At 36.1% G+C, this 21,153-nt stretch overlaps 1 protein-coding gene across 3 annotated transcripts; it reads right to left on the bottom strand.

Moving 5' to 3' along the window:
• Positions 1-2,577: 2,577 nt before the first annotated feature.
• Positions 2,578-21,026, bottom strand: RpL6 (ribosomal protein L6). 3 transcript variants are annotated; one of them, XM_089245199.1, is made up of 6 exons: positions 20,927-21,026; positions 19,537-19,782; positions 17,076-17,219; positions 15,604-15,652; positions 9,133-9,320; positions 2,578-2,798 (listed from the first exon to the last, which is right to left on the bottom strand). In XM_089245199.1, exons 2-6 carry the CDS (start codon positions 19,780-19,782, stop codon positions 2,637-2,639), a joined length of 789 nt encoding a protein of 262 aa, XP_089101325.1. In that variant the 5' UTR covers positions 20,927-21,026; the 3' UTR covers positions 2,578-2,636. The 3 variants fall into 3 exon arrangements, with proteins under 3 accessions (XP_089101325.1, XP_089101326.1, XP_089101324.1); XM_089245200.1 differs by having other exon boundaries at positions 20,932-21,016; XM_089245198.1 differs by lacking the exon at positions 20,927-21,026 and adding an exon at positions 20,858-20,918.
• Positions 21,027-21,153: the final 127 nt, after the last annotated feature.

The following is a 21,153-nucleotide window of genomic DNA, read 5'->3' as shown; positions in this document are numbered from 1 at the left end:
CGTCTTCGATTGGTTAAATCCCGAACTTTTTGGCTTGAAATTCGTTTTTTTAATCAATGGGAGACAAAGCTGCATTGAGAGTAACTTACAATGCATAACTTACAAGCGGCTTTGATCGGAGACGACCTGGGTTTTCGGAATCTGAAATACGGACGCACTATGTTCACACCCAAATACAGGAAACCTTGGCAGAACCGGTTATCTTGATGAATTCTAAAAAAACCGGAACTAAGTTGCAGTAGCAACACCGAGGTTGACGTCACAGCATGACTCAAATGACGTCATCGAAAGCGAAAACTGAAGGAAATTTTAGTGAACCCCGATCAGCGCCAAATTTTCTCGGAAAATCAACGTTATGGCGCAGTACGTAGCAGGAAATTGCTAATGCATAGCTGCCAACTTTTGAAAATGAAAATTCGGGAGATTTTCGCGCAAACCCGTATTTTATGCTAAAACCACTCCCTAATAAATACAATAGGGATTTTTCCAAATAAAATAGGGATTTTCCAAATAAAATAGGGATTTTACAAACATAAAAGATATTGTGTTCAATCAGAAACGCTGTCAACAAACATTCTGCGCGAATGACCCCAAAATCATCGGAAGATGAAGGAAAACACCGTCAATTTTTGAAGAACACTGACTTTTTGTGACACTTGCTTGATGTTTTTTTTTTCACTTCACGACTGTTGATGGCAGTCTTTCCATGACCGATGTTTATGTCCGTAACACAACTTGTACAAAAAGGAAAAGTCAGCCCTCTTCTGGAACGTTTGATGAAAGGAAATTCATCGGAATAAGTATCTTTAAAATTGATTAAATATGTTTTTGCTTATCATTATTCATGCTTTGTTATATCGCACGTACGTAACTTCAACAAAAGAAATTTTGACCATATGCGCGTGACTATAATCTTCAATTATTATGCAGGACTATTGGCTGCAAAGCCTTTTCCCTGCACGATAAGACAAACAACTTTCTTGTTACCATCAGAGGGTTTGTAAAACTTCTTTAAAAAGGGAATTTCCCCATTTACGACGTGTGACGTCATTTCGAAAGGGAAAAAAAAGAGGCTTCATGCCCCACAAGAAATTTCTTAGGGATTGTTTTCATAAGCGGGGATTTTTTTTAATGAAGTAGGGAATTTTTAGGGACAATTAGGGATTTTTGTGATTTTCGTAAAAATTCGGGAGATTTAAGAACTTTTCGGGAGATCGAGCGATGAAGCTAAAATTCGGGAGACTTGGCAGCTATGCTAATGGCACAGCTATCCCATCCCTGGAAAAGTCATCATTGAAGATAAATCTTCGTATATCTCTAAGCGAACACAATTTTTTCAATTTTATTGACGTGACAGAAAACCCTATTAAATTTCCGCATTTCTACAGTAAAATCGGCAATTTTAACACAGATTTTTATAAGATCCTTCGCCTGACCCTCAAAGTGATGATGGCGTCTATTCAAAAAGCCTCATTACTGGGAGGATTGAAAAAGGGGTAAACCATTATAAATGCATAAACTATTATACATATTATACTGGCAGCATTAAAGTAACAAACCATTGCTACTAGGGAACCACAGTAACTAAAGTAAACGTTCCGAAAGTGATTGTTGAGGCCCATAAACCATTTTTGCCAGAGTTTTTGGCCCACGAAATTTTAAAGTAGCCTATCGTTCGAGTCAGGTCCCATTTGGTATACATGCAAAATTTGGTGATGATCAATCAAAAATTGTAGATCTGCAGAGAGAACATGCACATTATATATTCATCATTCAAATTTGAAGACCACAGGAAAAAAAAAAAAAGGCAATCCCACAAATTTGTGGACCATAGGCACCGTATTCTAGGAAGTCAGTGAATGATAATCTGTTCTAATGCTAGGAAAGTAGCGTAGTACTGTTCTACAAGGAATAGTTAAAGAAATTCTGATCTATTATGCAGTTTATATTATCAGATTGGACCATACAAATTTTATTCTAGTACGAGGCCAGAAATTCACTGGAATCCAGCAAACTTCATACCTCTGAGTATATTTCATGATCACTACGTGGTAGTTATTATCTTTGCTATTAAGCAACTTTCAATTCAGCTTGGAGTCTGGGGTCAGTTACACGACATACAAGCTTCATTTCAGTCTCAATTTTTGACATTATAAAACCATGCCAATAAATGAAGACTCCCTTCCCCAAACATGGGAAAAAATTGCCCCTTGATCGAAAATTGAGTGATTCAGTAGTTTTATGGTTGAACACATTTTTGAGATTGTGAAAATGTAATGCAATTACTTAAATGAAAATAATTTCATAAATTCTAAAACTGAACGTGTTTCATTGTATTAAATATTCAATCTACATATTTCACATGTTAAATTTTTTTTACGAAGTCCATTTTATTCCACTATTATTTCTAAGAACTGACAATTTTACGATATTTTTCAGTGAAGATCGAGCGATACCCCAGTCCGCATACTTGTCATACGGTCCTAATAACTTGAAGAAATACAAAAGAATCTCCACACATTAAAACTGGCAGTTGGAATATTTTGTAGAGAAAAAAAAAATCAACTGGAGTTAGTATCAGTTTTGAAGTTTTTTTTATTGTTATCAAGAGTCCAAAACAACAGTGACCGCTGTTTTCAAAACTTCATCTTATGTGGATACATTCTGTTTTGTAAAGAGAAAATAGACCCCAAGTAACGGAACATCAGCTTCTTATCAGGATGAGCAGCTACCACATCCATTATCTGCTTATCAACCTCTATCTGATCTTTTTTCCTCTGCTCCGTAACAGCATAATCCTGAAAAATATCCAGAAAAAGAAAGTAAGCATCTTCAATAGGAGAGAGATCATGTCTAGATCTGTAAATTTCATGAATGATTCATTGATGAGATCTTTGAGAATCTATAAATTGTGGGGGGACAGCGATTTCAACACTTTCCAACTGGTATCGATTCATTCAAAGCTTTTCTCACAGAAATATTTGTGCGATATATGTGTGGTTCCAGTAGTTTAACATGGGGGAAGGGGGAACAGTATTCATTTCAAGAATTTCAACTTTTATAAATTTTTCTTTGGTACTGGTAAGTGTAACACAATGACAACTATTGCCAGTGTGTGGTCCCCTGTGACCATCGTAATGGACTAGCACTACAAAGACACAGACTTGACCCTCACAGGCGACAATGGTTGGTTGCAGTTCAAAATATGGCTCTCGCTGGATGGCAGCACCAGCAAGAGCACAAAACAATCCCAATTCTCACAACATAAATACGTTAGGGCCACACACATACTCAGAACACATGATCCGACATGTACCAATTCGTTAGAAATTCTGCAGAGGAACGTGTACGAGGTACATGTATGGTTAAGTAGTAGTGGCTGGTGAGGTGATTTTTATGCTTTCCAACTTTAACGTGGCAATGTGAGCTGGAGTGCAACATAACCAGAAAAAGGTTGCTACAGAAGGGAGGGGGCTTAGCACACCAACCTGTGGGAGAGTAAGTTAAAATGCCAAACAAAGGCAAATGTCAAACACTGCTGTTCAAAATCAGCAATAAATTGCAGGTCCTAGTCTAATAATTAGTTCTTATGTGAGAAAATGACAGCATAGCTGCCAACTTGTGAAAATGAAAATTAGGGAGATTTTTGCATGGACCCATATTTTATACTAAAACCAATCCCTAATAAATACAAAAGGGATTGTTCTAAATTAAATAGGGATTTTACACACAAAAGTTAAATCGTTCGGAATAAAATCCCTATGCAAAAAACAAGTGAAATTTGAAGGCAAAAACTTCAATGGTGATCTAAAAATATATAGTGTTCAATTAGAAACGATGTGAACATACATTCTACGCAAATGACCCCTAAATCATAAGATGAAGGAAAAAGTGCCAGTTTTTGAAGAACACTGACTTTTTGTGACACTTGCTTGATGTCTCTTGATTTCACATGGGTGATGTCAGTCTTTCCACCATGCATAACAAACATTACACAGAAACAAACTTCATGCGAGGTTTCACTACATGTACATTTCAACATGTACCAATTGGTTAGGGGTTGTGCAGGGGAATATGGACGAGGTACACGTATGGTTTAGTAGTAGTCTTTCCAACCATGACCGATGTTTATGTCCGTAACACAACAAAAAGTCTGCCCTTTTCTGGGACGTTTGATGAAAGGAAATTCATCAGGGGAATAAGTATCTTTAAATTTGATCAAATCTTTTCAGTCATTCAAATTTTCTTATCTGTATTCATGTTTTGTTATCGCACGCATGTAACTTCAACAAAAGAGGAAGTTTTTACCACACGCGCATCACTATAATCTTCAATTCTTATCCAGGACTATTTGCTGCTAAGCTATTTCCCTGCACGATAAGACAAACAACTTTTCTTGTTACCATCAGAGAATTTGTAAAACTTTTTTAAAAAGGAATTTCTCACTCTTCCCCATTTACGACACGTGAAGTCATTTCGAAAAGGGGGAAAAAACAGAGGCAAAAGACTTTTTGCCCCACAAGAAATTCCTTATGGATATTTTCAGAAGTGGGGATTCTTTTCAGATGAAGTAGGGAATTTTTGTGATTTTCATAAAAATTCGGGAGATTTAAGAACTTTTCAGGAAGTCGAGAGATAAAGCTAAAATTCGGGAGACTTGGCAGCTATGTGACAGCAGTGCGACAAAAATGATCAAATGACAAGCAAGTGAATTAAAACTCTCAAATCAATAGATCTTGTTTCACCCAAATAGCAGCATATGTAAGGTGATTCTGTAAGCCTTGTTTACACAAGAAATAAAATATCCCAGGAAGTTACTAGCAACAGGGATTTATTTTCGCTACAACCGGTTTACACAGTGTTTAGTTTATGCTAGTATCCCCCCCCCTTTTTTAGAAGTCATAACAGGTCACGTGAGTTGAATGGAAGTGGTTCGCTCAAAAGCTGACAGTTTTCATGGCACAAAGGATTGTTTAGGATGAGGTCAGAGTCACCCCACCATTATTCCGCAATAAAAACAGGTCTATTTCGAGGGATCTCCCCCTCCCCCCAAGATGAAAAAAGTTGCCACGCAGGTAATAATCACCAATTTTTAATCTAATTCTGAACTTCCCTTCTTTACTGGGTTTATGCCTCACCTTTGCAGCAGAAATGAGATCTCACACACTAAAACCCCCAATTTTTAGGTGGACACTTATAAAATTATCGAATTCCGAATTGGTGGGAGCGGCAAGACAGTACAAAAATCCTAGTTATGGCCCTGCGTCATACTCCCTCCAGTAATATAAGCTCAATGGATTTCAGCGCCGATTCACCCATTGAAGAACAGCTCGCATTTGGCGGCATTTTTGTCTGGCACACTCAGCAACCAATCTTGATAGAAGGGATTTTTCAGCCACAAGTAATTAAAAGTACACACACTTGCTACTCATTTTTTGTTTTCTTTCTTTAAAGAACCTTGTACAAGCGCTTCACATCACTCCTAAATAAATATTTTCTTGACAGCATGGGCGGAGATACGGGGAGGGGGCCTAGCGTGAAAGGTGAAGTTGACTGATCTAATGTATATATGCATATAGATCAGAGCGGGCCAGAGCGTGCCGACTGAGCTGAAGAAAAAAACCAATGACCGGAAGTTCATTTTGAACACTAGCTTTTATTCCATAAAAGTTGCAAGGAAAAAAACAAGATCATTTACGATCATAAAAAAAATAAATAAAACGGCCGACAAATAACAACCGGCAATCTCAGGGAGAAAAAAAACAATGCAGACATACACGCGGGAAAAAAACCAGCCTACAATATAAAGCAGAGCTCCCGTGAGGGCGAGAGCACGATGCCCGTGATTTACATATTGCGTCGGGCCGGCGGTTCCACGTGCACAGAGAATAAAAAGGGAAAAAACATCCCAACACAGGTTTTTGGCACCGCATGAACCGAACTGGATCATTTCGCGTCGACAGAAACGTGTTACATAATCACACTACGCGTTTCTGTATTTCTACCATGGCGCATCAGCTACTCTGTCATTTGCATACTCAGGCTTGAAGGGAAGCATCGAGCTCGATGAAGGGAAGTGAAAGAAAAAAATGAGAAGATCTGTAAAACGAGTGGCGCACAACCCATTTGACTCCTCCAGAAGCAGTCGGCCAATCACTACCGACGTAAAACAGCCGCACTTGTATTATTGGTGAGTGGACGGCGTGTCACGCTGGGCGATTCACTTTGCACGCGGCACAGAGAACCTGCTCCTACGAAAACCCAGCTTAAGAATAATGGGAAAAAACTTGCTTTAAATCCAATTATCCAGGGTTATTGGCTGCTAAAGCTTTTTCCCTTACGGAGTAAAAAAAAAGTGGCGAAAACTATTTCGGAAAAAACAAATTTTTCAAGGACTCTCACAGAATTCTTAAAAAAAATTTCTTTTTCAAGTACTTTCAAGGCCTTGAAAATGAACTTTTATTTCCAAGGACTTTTCAATGTTTTCAAGGACCGTACGAACCATGTTTAATCCGCAAACATTTCCATCCCCAGGGTCAGGTTTCTTCCAGAAGAAACCCAACAAAAGAAATGTTTCTGGGGCAGTGGAAGAAATTGGAAAAAACCCCCCAAAAGAAACTGAAAAAAAATTTGCATTAATTACCAGTTAGTTGGAGTACACATAATTAATGCTTGTTATTTCACCTCACCAGTTATGAAGTATCAAATGTTTTAAAAACAATATTTAACATTTAATTATAAATATCTCACCAACATGTGTAGTATTAAGTTTTCCAAATAAGGAACATATTAAAACAAATTTCAATTACTGCTCAAAATGTTAATATCAGTATAAAAATATTATACAATTTAAAAGTATAATTAATACATGTTTGTAGAAAATGATTAGTTTCATATTTCAGCACATTCGTCTAATTACCTGACAACATATAACTATAAGGAGAAATGTCGTGTTTAACAAAAATGTAAAAGGACTTTAGGAATTATCATAGGACATGTGTATGATCAACAGGTGTTCCCTATGCAATAAGAACAAAGCTGCTGAGAGACAAGCTGTAATAGCCAAGTGAAATGCTAAGAAATATTTTTAATCGTAATGTTTTTTCATTATTGTGAGTGACTATCGCCACGAGGAGGATAGAAGCATACTTGACATAATTATATAAATTGCACTTAATATATCAGCTACAGAGAGATTGTACAAATAGTGCTGGGGCTTTTTACAAAATGCAGACTTGATGCCTTATTTGTAAGTCATAAAAGTAAGATGAGAACAAATGATAGAGAAAAATAGTCTCTTCATGTGTCTTATCCTAATAAATATTAGGATGAAAGATTGCATTCTGAACAGAAACTGTAGCAAAGTATAGTAACTTATGATTTTTTTTAACTGCTAGTGAAAAACTCCTGTCATACCATTCAAATTTTAATATTGTATTATGGTAAAAAAGATGTAATAAACAAGTAATGTGTTCAATATCTGAAATTCTCAAAAAGGTGTGATTGTGTTGAAATGCTTCCAAGTTCTATAATTCAGCAGGTTTAAAAAGAATTTTACATGTGTTTTTGATTCCTCCACTCAACTTTGGAACAACCTAATGGCTGTCATACCAAAAAGGTTTTGTTACACTGAACTGATGAAAGTGAACAATTTTAAAATGGTCATATTTCTTGGCAATAAAAGTAATTTGAAGTTCATAAATCAAGGACTTTTTGTTCATATACACAACTAATAAAAACCTTTCAAAATTAGAATATAACATCACAATTGATAAAATCCTGTAACAGGAAACCTATTTCTCCCTGCTGTTTTTTTTTCACAGTTTTTTGCAACATGGAGATCCTAATCTTGGCAGTGACATGCATGATGAACTTTGTAGATATGTCAAAATGCTAATAAGCAACCTTTCAAGTTCTATAGACTCAAAAGAATTTACTCTTTTCAATCCACACACAAAAAAAAACATAACACTTGTTTTTCAATGTTGCATTAAAGTGAGGAAAATGAGTATTTTTATATTTTCTGATATTTTGTAATTATTTTTTTGTAACTATGTTTCCTAAGTAAAATAAAAATGTTCATAAATTGTCTCATAGACCGAATTCAAATTTATTAGAGGTGTTAAAATGTTGTAACACAAATGATGAATACAGAAGGAAGACTAGTTTCTTTCACACGGAAGAAAATCCAACTCTTTAAAAGACTGATGCAGTTATTAATTTGCATACATAATTAAATTAGTGAAATTAAATTTACTTAATGTTATAAAAAATAGAATTTATGCTTTAGATATAGCAAATGTATAACTTATGAGGTAAATTATTGAAGGAAAACTAGTTTCTTTCGGCCGGTTTTTTGGCTTTGTAAGAAACTGTCCAACCCTGCCATCCCCCAACCTGACAGATCAACTGCCAGTGGGGGAAGTCTGCTATTGTTCAAAATTTGATAACAGAAGGAAAAAGACTCATTTCCCTTCACTTTGGGGTCTTATAGGAATATGTGTACAGTGAAAATAATAGAAAAAATAAGAATTTTCTTACTTGATTTCTAATAGTTCTCAATATTGAGAGGTAAAAGCACATGTCACTTATGCAGCAGTTTGCAGAAGGTTTAGTGATTTTTACAGTGGCTATAACTGCCACTGTACTGCCACTCTTTGTTAACTGAAGTAAGTTTGTCAGGGTCTGATGAGGAAATTGTTAAAATTCTCTGAAAAAATTCAAAATTTAGAATTGAAGAAAATGTGGGTTTTTTCTATTCTGTGTGAATACTATAATTTTAACTCTTTAAGCGGTTTCTAAAATTCTAATGTAGGTCAGGAGAATTTTAGAAACCGCTTAAAGAGTTAAAATTATAGTATTCACACAGAATAGAAAAAACCCACATTTTCTTCAATTCTAAATTTTGAATTTTTTCAGAGAATTTTAACAATTTCCTCATCAGACCCTGACAAACTTACTTCAGTTAACAAAGAGTTCTGAACAAACAAGAATGGGTAATCAGGGTTCTACTGTATTGCCATGAACTTCTGGATATTGATTGATAATAATATTGAATTATTTCTCTCTATCACATTAAATAAATTTCAAAATAATACAAAGATTATAGATACAATACAATTCATCACTCACTTCTTTCTTTGTTTCAAATATTTCAACCTCGTCTTTCTTGGATTTCTTTTCTTTTTTCTTCCTTCTGAAGTATTTGTCATCCAGATGTTCTGGAATGTTCACTTTGCTAATATCTAACTTTGTGCTGGTGGCTATTACATAAATCTGATTGATCCTCCTCAAAGGACAGCCATTGACTTTGAATGGCCCTATTGGAGAGAAATCATATTCTATTAACTCCCTTGTTCAAAAAAAACAAAACGAAGAATGAAATTTCAACTCCTCTCAAGGAAAATGGGAGTGAGAGGAAACTTCTGGCTAATTATTTTTGCAACATACTACACAAAGTAGGCTAATTATACAATTAGCCCAACATATGCTAAATGTGCCAGTGAAGTCACTAATGCATTATCATATAACATGAAATTTCTGAAAGTGGTGCATAAAAATTTTACTCGCACCACTCACCAATGCACTTTTACTTGGTAAGGCCTAAGTGACAAGGCCGCCTGAGAGTTAATCAAGGATTACACTATAAAAGTTTGATAAAATATGTCTTACAAAACTTTTATAGTGTAATCCCAGCTTTAGAATGTAACAACATACAGAACATATGCCAGATTTTTTTTTTACAATCTATTTTTAAGGATATTCAAAGCTTTCTAACAATAAAAAAAATATAAAACAAAAATATTATACCATATGTACAAAACACCCTCTGACCATATTTTTGATGGTCATGTTTGTGGTTCCGAATGTCTCTAAATTCTATGAATTGTCACACACAAGAGATCTTTTTCATTCAGTGGTAACTTAATTTTTTGTGTGCGAGTTCTTGATTCATAATTTTTTGATATGAATAGGCAGCTGTCATCCATTATATTTTTTTCCAAACAGGGATTTTCCCATAAAAAATGAGAGTATTAGTTTTTCTCAAGTGGCACCAGTACTTCAAAGAACACCACCTTAGAGGAACATAATTACTGTTCTTGGCAAAAAGGGGAGTGCCAGCCCCCCCCCCCTTTACCCAAACATGTACGGGTAACATCTTTCACACTTATTTGCCACGTGTAATTCCACACCCCCAAAAATTAAAAAAATTCCTAGACTTGAAAAATCTGTAGTTTGTCACATGGCAAAATATTTTGCTGCCAAAAAAAATGAAGGAAATCAGAGATTATATAGGATGACCATATGTTTATGACACTTGTTTTCGCAGAACAGCCCCCCCCCCACCCTCATCCATAATTTTGGCAGTCTTGATTTCTTTCTTTTATATGAATAAAATTATCCCACATTTCCATAATAGAGAAATTGGAAATTTTATCCTTCACTGAAATCAAGAGACACAAAATTGTTTTGTCAAGTGAAATAAATTATGTTATACTGTTTTTTCTTCAGCCCCAGATATCAAGATTGACTTTTTTTCTATACATAAAACAAAAAATTAGAAGGCTAACAAGTAAATCAGACTTCATGAGATAGTGCTAGAAGATAAAGGTATAGATACGACATACATTCCACAACATGGCTATATGATGCAGGTGATTTCATAACAATATCAACTGTTTTTAATTGAAGAATTCAGATTACATAGCTGCCAACTTTTAAAAATGAAAATCTGAGAGATTTTCACGTGAACCCATATTTTCTACTAAAACCACCCTTAAATAAAATACAAAAAGGCATTTTCCAAATACAAAAGGGATTTTTCACTTATAAAAAATAATCTGTAGGGTATAAAATCCCTACTCAAAAATTTGAAGTCAAATAAAATAGGTATTTTTCCCACATGTACGTTAAACCCTTGGGAACAAAATCCCTACATAAAAAACAAGTGAAATTGGATGCCAAAATTTCAATGGTGATCTATAGCATTTACAGAAAGAACATAGAAAATTTATTTTAAAACACGTTCAACTGAATACAGCCTCTTTAGAAAAAGTACTTTAATGTAAATTTACTCATATGTGGGAACGCTTTCTTTAAAAAAAAAAGTCAAAGGACTTTTAACAAGAAAATAAAAATGTGATGTAAAGGTTTGACTTAAAAGTGAAGTTGTGCATGTATAGCAGACTTAGCTTACTTCACAAATTCATTACTGAAATCTTTTTGAAAGCACTTAGTTTCCTGACAATTGTTTAGCTACTAGTAAACTTTCCAGGTTATCATTAGAAAGAGATGATCTAAAGTCAGTTTTTATTTTTCTAACCTGACTGAAAATTCTCTCGCATTCAGCATTGGAATGAGGAATTACAAGTATAGACAGCATCACTTTGAATAGTCTTTTGTATTTTTTCCCCCAATTGTGCTTGTGATTTTACCAATCCGTGTCTATTTATAAACTTGTTTTTCGTTATTTAACAAGTCAACAAAATCTTCCATCTGCAATTCGCAGAACTGTGACTCTAAATTATCCAAGACCTTTTCCGTAGTTTCATCTTCTTTCTTAAATGAAATGACAGGAAACTTTTTTCAACAAAATACTTGACTTTTGAAAAGTCAGAATATGAAATACACTGCTGGCCAACCGTAAATGCAACACCCTGAAGGAACCATGCAAATAATATGAAATTTACAACATGCATTAGCAGAGGTGAGATATGCAAATGATTAGAATTTCAGCGCAGACGCACATCACGCGCGCCTGTGGCGCCACTTCAAAACCCTATTTAAGGCTTGAGATTTCGACGATTTGAAGTACGGCAATTGTGTTTTCCTTGTGGTTTTTTTAAAAAAACGATCAATTATGCCTCGTAGAAAACAGCGATCATCGTTTGATCAAGTATCCGAGTTCGACAGAGGAAGGATAATGGCCTACCGAGATTGTGGATTATCTTTCAGGGAAATCTGTAGTCGTGATGGACGAAACCAAACAACTGTAATGCGGATATGTGATCGTTAGATGCAGGAGGGTACGACGGACCGACGTGTTAGATCGCATCCACCTCAGTGCACCACTTCACATGATGACAGGCGTATTGTGCTTATGGCAGTGACGGATCGCTCAGCCACATCACAAACCATAGCACAGCACATTCAGTCTGTACCGCATCATCCAGTGTCTGCGCGTACCATGCGACGCCGTTTACAGCAGAGTGGTCTGTCCGCAAGACGTCCATTGCTTCGCCTACCCTTGACGCAGAACCACAGACGTCTCCGCCGCTAATGGTGCGATGAAAGAAGGATGTGGATGGCACAATGGAATGAAATTGTCTTTACTGACGAGTCACGCTTCTGTCTGCAACACCACGATGGTCGGATTCGAGTCTGGAGACACCATGGAGAGAGGATGCTGAGCAGCTGCGTTATGCACCGCCACACTGGTCCTGCACCGGGTATTATGGTATGGGGCGGTATTGGATATCACTCTCGCACTCCTCTAGTACGCATTGCCGGTACTTTAAAAAGCCAGCGCTACATCTCCGAGGTGTTGGAGCCAGTTGCCCTTCCTTACCTTCAGGGCTTGCCCACAGCCATATTTCAACAGGATAATGGGCGACCACACGTGGCACGCACTGTCCAAAGGTTCTTCGTCAATCGCCAGATTGAATTGCTTCCCTGGCCAGCTCGCTCTCCGGATCTTTCGCTGATAGAAAACACGTGGTCCATGGTTGCTCAACGATTGACCCAGATTACATCCCCAGCTGCCACACCAGATCAACTTTGGCAACGCGGGGAAGCTGCTTGGTCTGCTGTACCCCAAGAACACATCCAAAGTCTCTTTGAATCAATGCCGAGGCGTGTGGCAGCGGTGATCTCCAACAATGGCGGCTACTCTGGCTACTGATTTTGGCAGAAACCACACTTCACAGAAGTCTATAAATTTAATCATTTGATGCTTGGTCAACATGTTATCTACAAAATAAATATTGTTGCGATATCTCGTCTTTCTTGGTGTTGCAATTTGGGTGGCCAGCAGTGTAGTTACTGGATTTACTACTTTAGCATTGACCAAAATTAAGAGGGAAAGTGTGATGTAATCCAAAATATTTTCTTACATTCAAAAAGACAAATGCTACCTCTATCTGGCAAAGAAACTAAGTTTGAAGTTAGACTGCCAACGACAATCTCAAGATAGATTTTTTTTTTTTGGGTTTTCAGGATTATGGTAATCCACAAGCAGTGGGGATTTTTTTCCTTTACAACATCTGCTTTCACAAACTTCAAGAGCAGCTCCTTAAAAAAATCTATAATCATTCGTCGTAAAAGGATACTGGATACTGTGACTAAAAATAGAGCAAAACTTCTCCAATACAGGTACGATATTTTTCAACAACAAACAGAGAATACCTTATTTAAATCAGATAAAAGAAATTCAACGATTCCTTTTTGATTTCTGGGTGTATCAATTTTCTGTTCGTGTTTTGATTTTGTACCTGTTCGCTCCTTCCCCTTGAAATTTTTACTCAAGGCTGGGAACTTCGGGAATTTTATTGAAATTCAAACCTATATTTGTGGTCTGGGTTGTTTCTGATAATCCCCAAAGCAGAATGTTTAGCACTGTTCTGCAACGAGCCCTCGGCTGACTGGAAATGTTCTGCGGTAAAAATCCCTATACATATAATAGTGTCTTTTGCCGCAGAATGTTTAGCACTGTTCTGCAACGAGCCCTCGGCTGACTGGAAATGTTCTGCGGTAAAAATCCCTATACATATAATAGTGTCTTTTGCACTTTTTCTTAAAATTCTTCCAAATTGTTCTGCAGTAGTGGTAATTGTTCTGCGACACACGTCGCAGATTTCGGCACATTCTGCTTTGGGGCTGATAATTTTCGAACTTTTGGAATTCCATAAGAATCCAAATTTGTGTCTGTTGTTTTTTTCCTACAAGTATTTGAAACTTCAGTAAAAAAACTCAACAGTGGGTCCCACTGTTCAATCAACCTATTCACACATCGACCCATGGATAACCACTGGTTTCGACACGTGAGGCCTTTTCTCATTTCTGTTCCATGCAGTTCGTGTAACTGCTCAAATTTACTCTTTCTTTACACTCCGTTTTAAATAGTAATAAACATCAAGTAAAATTTCATCTACATTTAAGGGCAAAGAGGCCATTCCTTGTCCAGCAGCGAGATCAGTGACATGGCTCACACAACCCATTACAAAAATTTCACTGTGATTGTCAGCTATAACTCAAGCAACACCTTTGCAATGCCCAATCATCACATTTGTATTGTCACAACCAAGGGCAATACAATTTTTTATTGGAATTCCCCTGGACACCAAACTGTCAATGTTTCTCCTTGTTGCATCACCATTCAAAACAGGAGCCCACAGTAAATCACTTTGAATTTGCAGTTTTCCCGTCGAAATACGTCACAACAATAGGATATAGTTTGTCATCCTTGTTACTACCATTGGTAGCAATAGCAAACGGTTTCTGACATAGAACCACAATTAATGAAGATTGTTGTTCTTCAGAAATCACACGAATTATAGCTGTTGCTTTTGTGCAAGCACATCCATACTTTCAAGCAGTTTCGGAATCCGGAAACATTTTCTTCAGTCAAAAGTTCATCAAAAATGATGTGAACAAACATTCTGCGTGAATGACCCAAAAATCATCGGAAGATGAAGGAAAAAACACGTCAAATTTTAAAAAGAACATTGACTTTTTTTGGCATATCACATGGGTGATTTAATTCTTTCCACCACGACCGATGTTGATATCTGTAACACAAACTGTACAAAAAAGCAAAAGTCATGATGGAAGGAAATTTATGGAAAGTATATAAAATTTAATTACTTTTTCAGCTTATCAGTATCCATGTTTTGTTATCACATGTACATGATTTCAACAACAAAGAGGGTTTGACCACATGCGCGCCACTGTAACCTTCAATTATTATCCAGGACTATTGGCTGCTAAGCTATTTCCCTGAACGATAAGACAAGTAACTTTTCTTGTTGCCATCGGAGGGTTCACACTGTAAAACTTCCATAAAAAGAAATTCCCACTATTCTCCACTTACCACACGTGACATCATTTCCAAAAGGGAAAAGAACAGAAGCAAATGACCCCCCCCCCGAAATTCTTAGGGATTTTTACAATTTTTTATAAAAATTCAGGAGATTTAAGAACTTTTCGGGAGGTTCCCAGAAAAGTCGGAAAAACCATAATGCATGGTTTGGCTGACCTTAACAAAAACCGCTCTTTAGCCAGCCATCGCCAATTCACACTTGACGGCAGTTTTATAATGTGTAACCATTTTTCTACATGCTAATCAAAATTACACTAAGAAATTGCATCAAGTCATTTGCTGATAGGGCAAATAAGCAATTGGCCTTCAGATAAATTTGAAATTTTTCTCGAAACAAAACAGCGCATTGCGATTTGGCACAAAGACAATAGCATAAATATGAATTGCCACAATGACTCCAAAACATGGGCATTTAAAATTGTACAGCTAGCGCTATGCATGTGGTGCAAAGTTTGCAGCTACCCAGAAATGATTTACAAGTGGAATACACAAAATAATTCACTCACCAGTCACAAGCAACAAACCAGTTGAAAGCTGCTTCAGAAACACAACGCGCTACAAAAATATAATGGGGAGAGAGATAGAGTTAAAAGATGCAAAAAATATCATTTATAAGAAAATTCTGAAATTTACATTATCATTTGGTTTAAAAAGCATTAATCACAATTTTAATACTAATTTATATCATGCTCTTCACTGTTCATTACTACAATTATAAGTCGTCCACATGGAAATATTCAATGTTTTGCTATAATGACCCCTCCCTTATCGTTTCACACAAAAGACACATTGAAAATTGGAAGAAATGAAGTTCATAGGACTCTCATTTGGACGGAATAAAAAATATTTTGTTGCAATGTAAGCAGTTGTGACAAAGCTGCATCCAGGTCAGAAAATGATGAAACTGTATTATATCAATTATTTGCATGCCCATATAATATACTAAACTCTCCAATATCAAGGGTCAAAGTCAAACACAATTTTATACATTTTTCACAAAAAAAGGTGGGGCAGAATAGAGTTCAAATGGTGTATAAGACCGAATGGTCTTTATTGGCCATTTGGCAAAAAAAAAACATGGGATGAATAAAGAAAGATTGTGGGACATTGCACTGGTCACAATAACACCTCGTTGTTACAATGTGCGATGAACTGCATATGCCAACAAGTATATAGAACTTCCCCACTAAAATCGCCATACGACTGATTGAAACACAAGCTGCTGTTTAAAGCTAAAACTGCTTAAAAAAAAGCAAATCAAATAAAAATTGAATTCATGAAAAAAATACATAGTGCCTTTAAAGTTTCCAACTTATACATTTTCATGGATTGCGACATTACATCATTTCCTGCCAACCCCAACTCATTTAATCTTGCTCCCAGCTGAGATTACGGTCTTTCTAAAGACAATTAAACACCACCGAATGAGAAAATCCTACATACACAATGTATGCTTAAATTAGATAAGTAGAAATTTTCAGCAGGGGTGCATTACCCCCCCCCCCCCACCAACTCTGTCAGTCTAAATACTACCCGCAAATCATCGCCAAAAAATTGATGAAATGCAACCTAAATTGAGACAATCATTGAAAGACTAATTTTTATTATTGGACGCCCAAGAATAAATAAAATTCAACCAGATTTCAATGAATTAAAAACCAGGTCATTTAGCCAGTTTCACCAAATACTGCTTATTTTTGACCAGTACCATGACAAAATCTATAAATTCTATCAGCACAATTCACAAACCAGCAAGGATACGGGACAACCTCATTACCAAAAAAATATGATTGCTATCTCCAGATTATTATAATAGACAATTCACACAAACTGTTTACAACAAAAGGATTATCTGAACAAGGTAGGTAGGGCAGCCTGTTAAGTCATCTCAATTATTAATCATTCTTGTGGTGAGCAGGTTAAAAAAAAAAAAAAATGTGCTATGCTATCTTGAAAATAATTAAAAGTAAACACTCACTTTCCCTCTATGTCGTCCAGCCAATACTATCAGCACAGTTCCAGGAGTAATACTCTTGCGCAAATATCGCTTGTGTTTACTAAATGGCACCATCTTCCTCGTCTTTTTAAACTTAGGCTTGTCCTCAGTTGGATAATATCTCCTCTATAAATAAAAACATACATGAAAATTGCAGTCCATTAAGGAATACAGCAATTGGGCAGGAAAAATATTTTATTGATTCTCTGCAGCAACAGCTACACTAAATTGTTCACAGAAACATTCATTTTCTCTAACACAAAATTACTTGTTAACAGTGACATTTGACGGAACAATCCAAATTCATTCTAAGACAACTGGAATTGGAATTTTCGTTTGGTTTTCAAATATATTAGACATCTCTTTTGCATACCTTCACACTGACTTATTATAAATACAATCTTAATTCCCAAGATGTACAATGTTAGCACCACTTCTAAAACTTACGCATAGGTGCCAATTCACAAAGACGGAAAATCTGTACTTTGGTAAATTCCCAATATACAATATACCACAATTTGATAACTTTATCACCAAAATGCTTCGGCACTAGGGTTGCTGCCCAAAAAAATATTAAAACAAGTGGAAATAAAAATGTATACATATATCGAATACATTAATAATTATTAAATTAATTAATTAATAAAAATCAAGAAACACCTGTAGGCCGTATGTTGTGCAGCGCATGCCTGTGGCACGCAAATAGCTTTGCCAACATTGCAACCCTCGGACGCAATCAGCCACAAAAAAAAAAAAAAAAAACCACAACCAGGAAATAGTGTGGAAAAAACGGCACAGGAAAAACCAGCTTTGAGCAGAACAAAATAGCAAAAATAAATAGGGAAAGAAAATCTGATGTAGTGGCACCATCTATGTTTTAGAACCTGGATGAATTAGGTAGGTGACACTGTTTTGGGACATATGAAAATTTGGAGTCAAAACAATATACCGGATATTGGGAATTGGCCACTTTGCATGCTTTTAGCATCATATTTGGTAACAATTAAAGATTTTGGAACAGGTGCTGTATAATGCAAAAAAAAAAAAAAAAAAATCAAACATATACATCAATACATATTCTTATGTATAAACAATTAAAACCCAGAGTTTTTCTGGGTATCCAGATTCTTATAAATAAACAACAGTCCTGCATGTTGTATAAATAAGTATATTCTATGTATGAAAAATTAAAACCTGGACTCTTTCTGGGTATCCACATTTTTTAAATACTAATTCTCAGAATGAAAAAGACTAAATGGCTGTTCAAATGTTTGAAAATACGAGTTAAAAATAACTAGCGCCAGGTAATCAGGAATAATCCTAGCAGTGACGCGTTGGAAAGTGAAAATGAAATGACACTACTGAACAAAGTGAAAAACTTATCCGTTTGAATTGCCCGCATTTTATACTACACAATCTATAATGGATGGGCAAGTTCTGGAAAGAAGCGAGAGAAAAGAAAAAGCAACCCACCGCAATTATGGCAGCAACTTATAGGACACTTGGCGATCTGGATTATACTGCACCTGTTCCAGATACAAAAAAAGGGAAAGAATCCAATTTCTGACCAGAATTTTAATAAGGCTGAAAAATCAGAAGCACTGGCACCTATGCTTACGGATGCATTCACAAACAAATGATAATTAATCCCAATGTTTGACCTTAAACAGAAACAGTTTACAAAGCTCTTAGTAAAATCTGCTTGATCATTTCCTTGACTAAAACTCAAAAGGCAGAGAGTACGTACAGGGGCAAAAGATTTGCAATGACATCACGCACCTTGCCGGGCATTTTAAGACGCGTATACACTAGCGCGTGGATCGCCAACCTGTCCCCTATACCGAAGCTGTTCCGGGAAAAGATATCCAAAATAATTCCAATTAATCCTATACACACACTACATCATATATACGGAAGAAAGAGAAAAATATGAAGAACTATCCCAACAGTTTTTCAAAACACTGCGGCTATAAGGTGACGTCATTTGGAAGAAAAAAAAAAGAATAGAATGGAAAAAAGAGAAACCAGTTTTAAAATGGCAGTAAAACCTGTTTGAAAGACACGCTAGGACCACGGAAAAACAACCAGCAGCGCCACTGCCTCGCACAATTCTTCGAATATTCTGGAACGACAACACAGCAGAACAACAACAAACCAGAGCGCGCCAACAATGGCAACTTATCGCCGGAAAAAAAGTTGCCAACTTGGCGTGTCCCCTATACCGAAGCTGTTCCGAAAAAATAAATCAATAATTATATATTACTGATAAAATTCTGAAAAGTTTTGTTATGCAACTTCTTGGACTATTTAATCACCCTTTGACTTAATCTAGCACAATAAATCAATAATAAAAAAAGTCATGGAAAATACTCAGTTACATATTTTTCAATTGATTGTTTATTCACTTAAGGGGAAAAAAAGAAGCTATATGATAATCAAATACCTCTTTCTTCAGCAAAACTCGTCGTTTTCCACCATTTTTCTCTCCCCCAATAGGTTTGATGATGTACTTCGGCTTCCTCTTGGGTTGTTGTTTCTTTGGCGTTTTAACCATCTTAACCTTGAACAGACCCCTTCGATGGTACATTTTAGATTTGGAGTAACGCCATACTCCTCCAGGTAACATGTAATTTCTTGGAGCGCGGGGCTTTTTCGCCACTGCCTCATCTTTTTTCTTGGGATCAGTCATCTACACAAAATATAAATTCAAATACATAGAACAATATTTATGACATATTTTAACACTTTTTACAAAAATACATAAAGTGAGGAATTTGCTGTTACTGCCATCATGTATGACTAATTTAACAATCGAAATGACATCATTGCTCTTTCAAAAATTTTTTTTAACAAAGCCTTGACCGTATTTTGTATATAATATAGCTAATCCCCACTATTAAATCCATCAAAAAACTATTATAAATTAATGCTGTAGGCAGGAAAACACTTAATGGGAAATCTCGAATGAATATTAACAAAAGTTGGGACCACAAAAATGTCCTACAGTCAATGCTTATTATCACGACCATCATAGAGAACATGTCTTCCAATAACTATACTACATGTATTTTCCCTTTGATATTGCTCATCTTCATATAAATGAGATATAGTCAAAATTCTCAAGAGCGAATTAGTGGGAATGCATTTATAGCTAAGTATTCCCCCACCCCTCCATGCTCTGGAAACGGCCCTGCTACTGGGCATTTCTGGGGGGGGGGTGAAAGTTCTCTCTACTCTAGTTACGATTCATTTTCAGAACTTTATATACTTTGTTACTGACAAAGAATGATGCATTAGGTCAGACCAAGTGACCATGACCCCCAGCATGAAGGGGGGACGTTTCCTGTACCTAATAACTTTATTGTGAATGGGCCCAGGGCCGTAACTATGGTGGTGGTGGGGGGGTCGTACTTTTTTTTTCACTCCTTGAACATTACGGGGGTGCCAGAATGCGTGATTGCTCCAGCTGACCAAGCATTAATTGTGGCCGTAAAAAAGCCTGGTCAGATCTAGTCTAGAATAAGCGGTCACTCCACTCAACATCAAGGATATAGGACTTCATTCTCTCATTAAAAAAGTATAAAGCATATAAAATCAGCGTTGCTTTCCATCAATGAGAAATAACTAGCGTTAAAATAATAATTCAATACAGTATATTATTTCCAATGGACACCCATCAATATTTGATAAATGAATATGATCACAGTCAACTCCTAAAAATCCTTAATACCCAAACCCTTGCAAAAAACACATATTTAATTTACCATTGACTTGATCGCACTCTTTTATTTCCAAACAATTCGTAGGATTAATTGGATTGAAAATTAACTTACCTTACCGCTAATGTTTTTACGACGGCACCATGGAGTATTGAAGGTAAGAGTTGTTTACTTCGAATCCACTAACAAAAAATGAAAAAAAAATGAATTAAACTAATCCAACTGCCTCGAAGAAAGAAACTGATTACGCTTCTTGAAAAATTCATTTTATGAATATTTAATCATGAACTTTAACATTGTTTCACAAAATTATTGATTATTTACGTGAAAATGAAATTTTG

The sequence above is a fragment of the Pholcus phalangioides genome, unplaced genomic scaffold (assembly GCF_987345545.1).
Source record: "Pholcus phalangioides strain wild (caught in Gottingen) unplaced genomic scaffold, Ppha-v1.0 ptg000015l_1, whole genome shotgun sequence".
Lineage (NCBI taxonomy): Eukaryota > Metazoa > Arthropoda > Arachnida > Araneae > Pholcidae > Pholcus > Pholcus phalangioides.
The sequence above is the reverse complement of the archived record's forward strand: the minus strand, read 5'-3'. Positions and strand labels throughout refer to the sequence as shown.

What these genes read in the sequence shown, in the direction of transcription:
- RpL6 (XM_089245198.1), bottom strand. An exon ending in CTGGACGACATAGAGGGAAA is followed by an intron (nt 15,653 to 17,075) that starts GTGAGTGTTTAC and finishes ATATTTTTGTAG; the next exon opens with CGCGTTGTGTTTCTGAAGCA. An exon ending in TATTTGAAACAAAGAAAGAA is followed by an intron (nt 2,799 to 9,132) that starts GTGAGTGATGAA and finishes GATATTTTTCAG; the next exon opens with GATTATGCTGTTACGGAGCA.